At 52.9% G+C, this 10,870-nt stretch overlaps 3 protein-coding genes across 3 annotated transcripts; 1 reads left to right on the top strand and 2 right to left on the bottom strand.

Moving 5' to 3' along the window:
* Window positions 1-4,060: 4,060 nt before the first annotated feature.
* On the bottom strand, window positions 4,061-4,591 carry UCRPA7_4149 (putative stf2-like protein; the record flags this gene model as incomplete). The annotated part of the gene is made up of 2 exons (XM_007916728.1): window positions 4,061-4,307; window positions 4,407-4,591. The coding sequence occupies 2 exons, from the start codon at window positions 4,589-4,591 to the stop codon at window positions 4,061-4,063; spliced, it is 432 nt and encodes a 143-aa protein (XP_007914919.1).
* Window positions 4,592-6,977: 2,386 nt separating this feature from the next.
* Window positions 6,978-8,123, top strand: UCRPA7_4148 (putative fe-s cluster assembly protein dre2 protein; the record flags this gene model as incomplete). Its single annotated transcript, XM_007916711.1, has 2 exons — window positions 6,978-7,746; window positions 7,816-8,123. The coding sequence occupies 2 exons, from the start codon at window positions 6,978-6,980 to the stop codon at window positions 8,121-8,123; spliced, it is 1,077 nt and encodes a 358-aa protein (XP_007914902.1).
* Window positions 8,124-8,567: 444 nt separating this feature from the next.
* UCRPA7_4147 (putative carboxypeptidase kex1 protein) lies at window positions 8,568-10,591 on the bottom strand (the record flags this gene model as incomplete). Its single annotated transcript, XM_007916725.1, has 3 exons — window positions 8,568-9,950; window positions 10,006-10,366; window positions 10,440-10,591. 3 exons carry the CDS (start codon window positions 10,589-10,591, stop codon window positions 8,568-8,570), a joined length of 1,896 nt encoding a protein of 631 aa, XP_007914916.1.
* Window positions 10,592-10,870: the final 279 nt, after the last annotated feature.

Raw genomic sequence — 10,870 nt, 5'->3', positions numbered from 1 at the left:
GCTTTGTGGGCATAAGTATGGATTTGCCTAGTTACAGCTTAGGGCAGATGCGAACATTCGCAGAGCCAATAAATAGAATGTTTTCCGCGCTTATGTGTTCACTTGACTTGAAGTAACCAGGCCTACCGGGCCTTTGAGAACTTCGAGTATCTAACTCATAATGTAGGCAATGATAAAAGGTACAATGTGGTACATACGTCCGGACTGCTCACCGTGGAGGTGGTATGGGGCCGAAAGACGATATTCTATGAAGATCCTTTACCGGTCGCTGCCAACGTGTTTCGCCTCCAACATCGAATACTATCATATCCGAAAATACAATCCTCAGCTATGCTTTCCTTACTAGTTTTCTTGCACCTTTGCTACAATACTCATGCTCTTGAGATCAATACTTCTGTCAGACTTCATGCCGAAAAAAGTGGTGCGGACCACCTTCAACCACTTCGAAGTGAAGTGACTAAACCCAATAAGAACATGGTCGTGATGTCTGGAAACTCGAGTAGTTGAATTCAAGATGAACTTTCTGCCGTTAGTCCTGAAGGCTAATCAAATTTCGCATAAGACGTAGTTCATCAGAAAGCCAATGGGAGATTGTTGAATAAGACTCGTATACGCTCGAGTATGTTGTGTTGACATGCCTAAGATACTTGTCTCCGCCATGCATCTACGTCATCATGCATGGCTGTGCAACTTTTGACTGGCCCTGCGAACTTTCGCACGCTCTGTTCTTCGCGCTTACTAGACTTCGCGTGTACTGGTCGTCGCGGTGGCTGGTGTTCGCGTGTGTCCTAAGGCATACTTCAGCCTTGTAGCTCATGGCTTTCCGATCATCCTTTATAATGGAACATTGTCAGCGTCTCTTGCGTGTTTTTAGACAAATTTTACAGCATCGTTCTTACAAACGTTGAAGTTTTGATCTGCCATAGTCTTGTCAAAACCAGCTTGTAAATAAAGGAGCAACGAATTTAACGAAATATCCAGCCATATCTGTATCTTTGTCTTTGTTGGCTCTCAGTACCGAAACCTCGGAGCGGTTGACAAATTCTCTCTACCCGACCAACAGCGAGCTGAAAAATGCCCGTCCGAGAAATACTACCACCAGGTTTTCGCCAAAATGGGAATACTCTTAGTAACGAGAATATCTGCCCATCTAGCTCCTTTTTGGCATCAGAGAATCTGGTTGTCCCGAGACCGAGTCCGGGTTTTTATGGGAGCATCATGGCCTGTAACAGCCCAACGAGTATCACAACAGCGGGAATGACACACGATGGTGCTAGAAAGACCGTGGATGCAAGATCACCCGACAGCACGTATGCTTCGGGCTTTGACGGACCCCAATTGCTCATCGATGACTCCTGCATCCAGCTAGATTCGATCCCATCTCCAAGATTTTCTGGAGATACTGTGTCGTCAAATCAGAACATCTTCCCATATTCCATTCATATACCGACGATTTATGAGAGTGCTTCATTTACCGAAGAAAGTCGCAAAAGAAAAAGACACGAATGTGAGGATTCTGGTATATCTTGTGAAACACCAGCAGATTCCCCCGCATCGGATCCGAATACACGGCCAAGTACCAGTCTCCAGCGACAAGAGGCCAGCCACAAGTCAGAAGTAGACGTAAGGCTTCACAATCTAGTCTCGAATCAAATCACGGCTGCAGAGATGCCTAGATGGTTCTTACAAAATGCGGACCTGGAGCCTCCAGAGGCTCTGGCAGTGTCAAATCTCTTATTATTCATAAAGACTAGGTATCCGGAGCTCAATGTAAACAGCCATCACCATTCAGGACAACCTTGCGGGATGGCCCAAGATGGCGACTCTTCGGACCACAGAGTCATACCCAAGGTAGACAACTGTGGTGACGTCTCAGAGTCTGATGACAAAAGCCAGTGGAGCATTGACTCAGATGAAAGTCTCGATCAGCTTGGCTTTTTCTATTCCCTGTTCGACCGAGTTGGCAACAACCACTTCCAAGCACCGCAAGCCTCCCCGAATTCTACTGATAACGGCAGTGGAACAAGCGGCGGTACCAGTACAAGCAATGCGACGTCATCTACCGCTCCAGGAGCTGGGCGAGCTCACCGCTCGGCGATAGGCTTTGGCCTGAGAGGTGAAAATGAATCGTCAGATGGGGCTAGGGTTGGCACTGGTAATAAATTGGGCAGGAGATTGCCAGTATTCCGTCCTTATCCCATGATCTGCTGGCACGCTGCTATTGGGGTTCCTTGCAAGGGGAAACTTGGCCGATCCCCAGAGGTCCGCCGCTTGTGGAAGTATGTGCTCTTGGCTACTGTGATCTCTGTTTAATCTGCAATGCTGATGTATTCGATTTTGACAGTGATCATTCTTGCTCGAGGAAGAGCTCAAACAACCATCGACTTCCCCCGGCTTGCTCGCGCTGCAAGCGCCTGTTTGCAGACGAAGTGGCCGCACAGGAACATGGGAAAGAACTCAGATCTGATCCGCCTTGTCCGATACTACGTGATGAGGACCTTTCAGAAAAGAATCACCTACTAGAAAGAGATGGCATAAGTGACGCTCGAAGAGATGAAGTGGATGATGTTCTCTACAGAGTAAGCAGGGGCGAAACACCTATTTATTGCGATGAGGACTGGTTCCAAAAATGGGTTCAAGACAATACTGATGTGTACATCGGCGAGTCTGGTATAACGAAGGAAGAAGCCGAGCTTGAGCTGAAGAAATGGCTTGTGGTGTTCGTCACACTCTTTCCCGGCGAAGAGATACCTGAAGACCCGTGTGAGTATAACTATTCTGTAACAAGTCCCTTTACTCATGGAAGAAACAGTTACGGAGGCCACTACAGAAAAGTTCGATCGGATCATTGCTCTTTGCTTAACAATCTTTAGTTCGAAATGCATCGAACGCCACCTCCCACAGCTTCAGGAAGAATATACCGAAGTGCTGATGAAGAGTCTGCGAGAAGCACTTAGATCTGCAGAGAGAGAAATGATACGCCAAGCAAGCAAGTCGGGCAAACCAAAGCCGGCGAGAACAGGTGCCAAACGCCAGAGACTGGGAGATATGCAAATACCCGTAGAGCTCGCCCCCTTGCAGCCGCTTCAGGCTTTGGGCCAGTTCAAACCGGTCAATATGCCTCCAAACCTTCCGCTTATGCCCAACTATGCAGCAGCGAACACATTGCTCCAGCCTGCATATGGTATCCATGGGACGGTGCCGCTGGGGCCGCACCCAACACCACAACAAAACTTCGAACCACTACCTCTTGCGGTTCCAGATGAGCCTTACAACGCTGGAATGATAGGGGGTGATCAGCTGGACCCATGGAACCAATACCCTTTAAACGGCACTCCCATGTGGGTGCCAGGCCCTGACAGTGAAGAACTTTGGTAATCCTGACAAATTTGACGATTTTCAACAAGGGATAATCTAGGGAAGGCCTAATTGAATTCGAGGTCACAAGCTGATCTGTCGAAACAGTTCGTAGATCTTGAGAGCAATCTCACGAGAAGAGCGGTATTTTCAATTAAACACGATGACAGAACTCGTAGTACTCATTCTTTGAATTATGCCCAGCGAACTGCACTACACGGACGTGAACACGTTGAGAAACAATAACCCTCCCCCTTTCAGCCGGCGTGAAGTTGTGTGAGTAGGCACTAAGTCGAGTTGACGGTAAAGACCCATCGACAGTGAAGTAATAACGTGGGTACCTACCACTTTTGACTGGGCCTATATGCCTCGATGAAACACATTGTACATCTATCATCACGTGGAACTAGTTAGATTGAAGAACTTTGTGTTTAATGGATCTAAATTTGTGAGAGATCCTTTAGACGTGGTTTGCTATAATACAACAGGTGGATGAGTGGGCCACCAAATAGCTATCTGCGAGCAAGCACAGTTAAGTGCGATGAAGGCATCGCCAGATCGAGGTGCAATCTGCTTTCAAAGCCAAATCCATCCATACCAGCCAAACACCAAAAGTGTACACGTTATTCATTCTTGCAGATATTGTAAGCAACCATTCGAAATGACGAGCCCCCATCATGTCCAAGCCTTGGTATTTGGGGGCTTAGACGCTCTTGGCAGATTTCTCCTCATCGAGGGAGCTTCCGCTGGAAGCGGTCTCCGTCTTGACGAGCTCCTCATCACCGGGCTCAGGCCCGTGGAGGTTCTCCTCGAAGACGGGCTCGGGTTCGTTGAACTCGAACTTGGTCTTGAAGTCGACCTTGCCGTCGTAGTAGCCGCTGCTGTTGGAGCGGCGACGGGCATTGGTGAAGTTGAACTGATCATCGACGACCTCTTCGCCGACACCACCCCTATTGGAAGAGGGTTGTCAGCATGACTCTTGAAAGTATCATAGACGTGAGTGGTGAGGGGTGTTTAGAGAAGACATCACATCTAGGGTTCAAACATACCAGTTGGCCTTTCCACCGCCGTTCTTCTTTGTCTTCTTGGGATCCTCGCCAGCATGGCCGTGCTTGGCGAAGTAGCGAGGAAGGTGCTCCTCAGGCGCGGCGGTGCCGTCAGCCAGGCCCTGGTGGTCCTTGTCGTTGAACTTGTGGGAGCGAGTCACTGTTCCAAACAAGCACATATCAGCCATCTGACATCTGAGGAAACAGCGGTTGAATGCTGAAAGACTGAAAACTCACTCTTGGACGATATTCAATTGATTGCAGGTAGGTTTCAGAGATGAAAATGGCTGAGAATCGATGCTGGATGATCGAAAGGGAGTTGGGTTCTGTAAGGTTTCGGGATGTTAGCGTTGGACGAGGTGATGCGGGGTCGTTATCAGCTCGACGCAGGAGGTGCGTCAGGGATGACTCGCGGATGAGGTGGGATTGGATGACTTACACGAACGTTGGAGAATCAATTGGGGCGCTGTGCGGGAAGTGAGAGGCTGCTGATCAATTGGAGACGATGCCGGAGCCTGGATGGAATTGCTTATGTGTGAGAGAGAATGGGTGAGATGGATGAGAGATGGAGAGATTGGAAAGGGGCGATGATCCCTTCTTTAAAGCGTTTGTCGATGGATGGGAGATGATTAAGGGAGGTGATAGTTGGAGGTTGAGTAACGTTCTCGGATGATATGGCAATGGGGATTGGGAAGGAGGGAGCTCTATTAGTAGCTGGCGCGGCAGGCGGCACCGGGGGTTGGATGGGATGAGTCGATTCGATGCAGTTCGATGTGATCAGGCGAGCTGGAGGCTAATCAAAGCTACTGTTCTTGCGCAAGCAGCACATCAATCAGGGGGGCTGCGGCAAGCTGGAACCTACGGCGACGGGGACAGCAGTCACGCGACCCAGCGGAACGAGACATGGAGGCGTGATAGGCGTTTCTGCGTGAATAGTAGAGTAGTGGAAAGGCCTGGCTGAGGTGCGCTTGCTGGAGGGTGGGCCGACTTGGGACATTACGTGATGCCCCCGTTCCTTTTTGCCTACCTCAACAACCTCCCTCCATCCATCCAAGCCGGCCGGTCCCATCTTTTGACTTTCAGCTAATCTACCCGCCAGCTCCATGTAGCATAGTAGTGCTATTGCATCTTTTTGGCGTGCAATTGCCTTGATCTTGCGTCTCGTCCCGTTGCCTCTTCCCGGATCTCTGTTCCTGCTTGTTGGGAGGGGGACCTCTCCTTGAATCACGATATGGCCCTTCCCAATGCGCAGTTTCCCCACAGAATAGCAACCGTATGACACAATTCCAGCCCCACAGGGTCCATGTTGCAGGTACAATCGGCTCCCTAGGCCAGCCCAGAGAATGCGGGGTACTTCTACGCGCAGCCCTGGATAATCCGCTAAGAACCCAAGCAGCCTAGCGCCCCTGCCCCACAGAAGCGCCATGGAGGCTTCTCGAGATGTCCTCAAGGTGAGCATCGCCAATTCTGCCAGCGTGGCATCTACCTTCCCTGCTTCCTTTCCACCCAGCGACGGGCTCCGGGAGGACACCGAGCGCATTGCGTACTCAATGGGGATGTTGAGCTAGGGTAGCTCCAAATGGGAGCTTGTTTTTAGCAAGTAATGCAGGGCTGAGCGCAGAGCTGGCGTGTTCCGCGTCTCACCCGACTGCCGGCCCTCGGCATACCTAAGCCCAGCGCAATCTGTGGTGGCATGTTTCCTCGCCCCAGCAGGCCCAGCAGGCCCAGCGCCTGTGTGAGTCAACAATCAGGGGTCATATGGCTCGTACGAGTCTCATGAACCCAATGAACCCACAGGAGCATGTCCGCAAATGAGGCTCAGGACATGCTAGCTCCACTCGGGTAGTTCCCTTTTTAGACAGCTATCCTCGTCTACGGCATGCGGACAGCTGAAGCCTCCCGTCTAGTCAGGAACATGATGACGACCTTGTCATGCCAGACACCATCGTCATCGATCAGATAGAAGTTCTGGTTGAGTCTCTTTTGTATGGAAGATTGTATGTATAGCCTTTGTGACAATATGATCCAGATCTGGCCAAGTGACACCAGCCCTTCACGGTCTGTAATGGGGCAATTGTAGATCTGGCAATGAGCATTCTCAATGATATCCCAGTCCGCCGACATCGGAAAATGGGTCGATTGAGCCTACAGCAAATAGGAGTGTTGCAGATAGCCCTTACCTAACCCCCAGGGCTTCTTAGCGCTTTAGGCTCTGCTAAGGTATGTAGGCTAGGGGTGCCTTATCAGTAAAAGCACGATAGCCGGCATAATTTAGGGGCTTTGTCAGTGACCCATAATCCGTACTGTGCTATCAGCGTGCATTATGTGGCTCTATACAGTAGCTCTGGTGTGTACACACGGACTCGGATTACCAACCAATGTGCGGTCTTTTCACCGGAGATGTTTTCATCACCTCCCCCAGAAATCTGCATCTTTTCGTCCCACCGCCCAAGTAGACTCGATTTCGCCCGGGACACCACCACATTCTTTCCTGCCCCCTTTGAACTCTCACGACAGCACTGTTCACTCCTTAACTCTCTCTGGCGAGGAGATTGTCACATCTCTCTCGAAAAAATGGCTCCCTCCTTTGTGACCATCGACACCTCCGATGACTTCGACTTCAGCCCCGCCCCCGCGTCGTCGTCGAAGAAGCAGAATGGCCACACCGGCCGCCGCACCCTGCTCCTGGCCCCGCCCTCGATTGCCTCGCACGAGGAGAAGCTGCGCGTTGCATTCTCCGCCTACGATAGAGCCGTGACGGACCTGCAGATGCTCGACCGTCTGTCCGCCGGCCTCGTCACCCTGCCCCCCGCCACCTACGACCTCGTCCTGCTGCTGACCGATACCGACGGCGCTAGGCACACCGAGGCCCTTCAGCTGCTGTCGCGCGACGTATTCTCCTACCTTGTCCCTGCCATGAAGGCGGGCGCCAAGCTCCAAAGCCAGGACGGAAATCTGCACGCGTCCGAGGCCCGAGAGGCGGTGCTGGCCGGGCTGGTCGAGGGCGACGGCGGCTTCCAGAAGCCAGAGTACGAGGAGGAGGTCGTGGTGCCGCTGCGGTTCGGCGCGAAGAAGAAGAATAACGGTGCGCCCAATGGCGCTGCGAAGACGAATGGCAACGGTGCTCACAGCTCTGCCGGCCCAGCGGTTGGAAGCGTCACTGTGCCCGTCAACGGCAGGCCCACGACATTGGACATGGCCCCGCCCGCCGTGAAACCCATCGGCGTGGGCTTCGTCGACTTTTCAGACGACTTTGGCGACGACTATGACGATGACGACGACGAGCTGATTGACGAGGACACACTCATGACGGATGCCGACCTGGCGCGCCCAATCCAGCAACGTAAGCTCCTACGCCCTCAAACCCCTCTTCTCTACCCACCAGCGACATACTAACATGTGTCCTCTCTAGCACCCGAGTGCCAGCCCAAGCCCGGCCAGAAGCGCCGCGCCTGCAAGGACTGCACGTGCGGCCTGGCGGAGCGCCTCGAGGCGCAGGACAAGGCGCGGCGCGACAAGGCCGACAAGGACCTCAGCACGCTCAAGCTCAAGTCGGCCGACCTCAACGAGCTCGACTTCACCGTCCAGGGCAAGACGGGCTCCTGCGGCAGCTGCGCCCTCGGCGACGCCTTCCGCTGCGCCGACTGCCCGTACATCGGCCTGCCGCCCTTCAAGCCCGGCGAGGAGGTCAAGATCCTCAACAACGTCGCCCAGTTCTAAAGGGGGTGTGGCTGGACATGGACTGCATGGCTGGATTGGATCAATTTTGGGGGCCCCATACGGCCCCAGAGGTTTCTCTTTGTTTTGTGTTTCTTCCGGATGAGGGCATGACGGCTGTCATTACAATCAAGCATATAGAGAGCAAAAAGGTACTAGGCGTTGGAGGTCCGTCACCGAGAGGTCAAGGTTGACAGCTATACTTGCATGACTGGCCGTGATTACGGTCTACGGGGAATCTAAATGTTCACAGTTTCCCTCACTTTTGCATGACCAAACTTCCTGTGACAAAAATGATATGATCATGTCGGAGAACTACAAAATGAATATGCACTGCCTTTGCCTGTCTTTCCAAACGCCGGTATATGTCTTGAGTTTTCAAGCCCCACGAACTTCTCCCAGGGCACACTGTTCACACTGTCTTGAGCTTTGGGCATAAAGCTTCATTCATGACCTCGAACCCGAGCCACCGGCAGCAGCTTCCTTCTTGGCCCCGCTGCCATCATCATCCTCGCTGTCTTCACCCACGCTGTATCTCCTGTCATGCTCCGCCACCGTCGGCGTCTCGAGGTGCAGATCATCCAGCTCGCTCTCGTCAAAGTCACCAGCCTCGATATCCCTGTTCGTCCGCTTGTTGCGGAAGTTCTCCAAGCCCGTGTTTCTGCCCAACATGTGGTGTGTCTCAGCACTGCCGTTCCCGCTCGTGGAAAGACCCTGGTAGCCCCGCCTCTTCCGTCGATCACGCCAGACGAAGATTCCCCAGGCCACGGCTGCGATAGCCACGATGACCAAGACAATCTCGCCGGATCTCTGGTAGGCGGCCCACTTCGCAGCGTCCAACTTCGCCTTCTCTGCCTCCTGCGCGGCGGTAGTGTTGCCCGCCGTGCCGCCGACCGTTGTCTCGGGCCCGGGCTCGCCATCGATACGGCTGTCGATCGGATCGCCGCCAATGCTGCTGATGTCCACCTTCATGATACGGTCAAGCATATCTCGCGATCTCCGAGGATAGTCAAATGGTACCATGTGGCTGCTGTTGAAGAAAAGCACGTAAGTCAGGTTACGGGCCTCTTGCCAGAAACCGGCCGGCTCGCCCTCGACAGTCCAGTCACGACGCGGTGCCCAGTTGCCAGGAGATAGCTCGAAGCCTTTTCCACCATTCCACTGCATGTTGCTGATCAGGGACTCGGTTCCAATATGGTTGCAAATGAGGTCTTCGGCTCCGGAGAACAGTGTGATAGGCACCTCCGTAAGAAGCTCTGGGAGGAATGAGATGCTGGCCTTGGAGTTCTTGGCCCGGAAAGCACTGCCCACAGCACCGTTGCACTCCACCCAGCCGGTAGCCTTAGCAGCGTTGATATGTAGGGCATCGACGACGTCGCGGCGACGGAGGTAAGGTGTCACGTTCTCCAGGTCAGGCGGCCAATTCATTCCACAGGACGGGTAGGTGTCTCGAAGGCGGACATCGTACATGTTGAGGCACTCCTGCTGGCCCTTGGCATTGTATCTCACCGTCAGCCTCAGCAGATCCTGCAGCACCTGCTCGCACGACGGGTGGTCCACGGCATCAGCGACGGCCAAGTCCTTCAAGCAGATCCGGTGCTGAACCTCAAGCTTTTTCGCAATATCGCTGTCCTTCTGGACCAGATTCTTCTGATAAGCAAAATCCAGATACGCCTCGTACTGCCTGTCGGGGTCAATCCATCCGTTGCCGATGATAAGGTTCTTGAGGTTCCACTTGTGGCCGATGTTGGGCTTCTTGTTGCGCTCGACGATAGCCTTGGCGATGTATGGAATGTGCTGTCCGGCGAAGGACTCTCCAGCGATATAGAGCTGTTGTTTCATTAGCATTGCGACCCGAGCGCCCACGTTCTTCAACACAACTTACATCGTCCTGCTCGTATTCAGGGAAGAGGTCAAACCACTTCTCCAAGAATGTAATGAACTGGTTGGCCATCTGATCCAGCTCCGTCACGTAGCTGTTGGTGTCGACATAGCTGAAACCGGTGCCCACAGGGTTATCGACGAATAGCAGGTTGGCAAACTCGTGCCATGAGCCATCATTGTAGACGAGATTTTCTTTATCCTTCAATCGATATGGTCCAATCTCCATCATCGCGCCATCCTCAGAGCTGCATCCTGGTCCTCCATTGAGCCAAATGACCGTCCGCTGCCGGTTGGCGATATGTTTGTTTTGGAAGTGCCAGAAGAAAAGGTTTCCGTTGTGTTCGGGAGTGATTTCGATATGCCTGGGATCAAGAGTATGTCAGTATGAATATCATAACGCATATCGCGACAAGAGTGTCGCCTGGCAGCACTCACCCAGCATGCATCTTGATCAGCGGGCCCTCCGGAGCACCCGGGAGCTCATGGACAAAGTAGTCAGCGGCCGAGTTCGCGTCGACGGTGGCCGTCCATGTCAGCGCTGCGGCGGCGATGAGCGCCGGCAGACGCAGCGACTTTAGAAAAGCCATGGCTGAGACGGCTCAGCAAGAGAGAGACAGGACCCAAAGGGGTCGGGAAAAGCGAAAAAGGGCGATGGCGGAAAGATGCCTTCTACTGCCCCCTCAAAGTCGCAATCATAAGAAGTGAAGAGACCTCGGGTGCTGTTGAAGAGGGAAAGGAGGCTGATTGATGAGTAGTTGAGAGAGGGCGGAGATGGGATGGATTGGATGGATGTCAGAAAGGTGTCCCTTCAAATGAATGGGTGGATGGGAGGAAGGAGGCAAGGTTCAGCTGCAGGCAATGCACTA

This window comes from Phaeoacremonium minimum (assembly GCF_000392275.1).
Source record: "Phaeoacremonium minimum UCRPA7 unplaced genomic scaffold PA7_03_scaffold_329, whole genome shotgun sequence".
In the NCBI taxonomy this organism is placed as follows: Eukaryota; Fungi; Ascomycota; class Sordariomycetes; order Togniniales; family Togniniaceae; genus Phaeoacremonium; species Phaeoacremonium minimum.
Note: the sequence above shows the minus strand (reverse complement) of the source record. Positions and strands in the feature narration are given on the sequence as shown.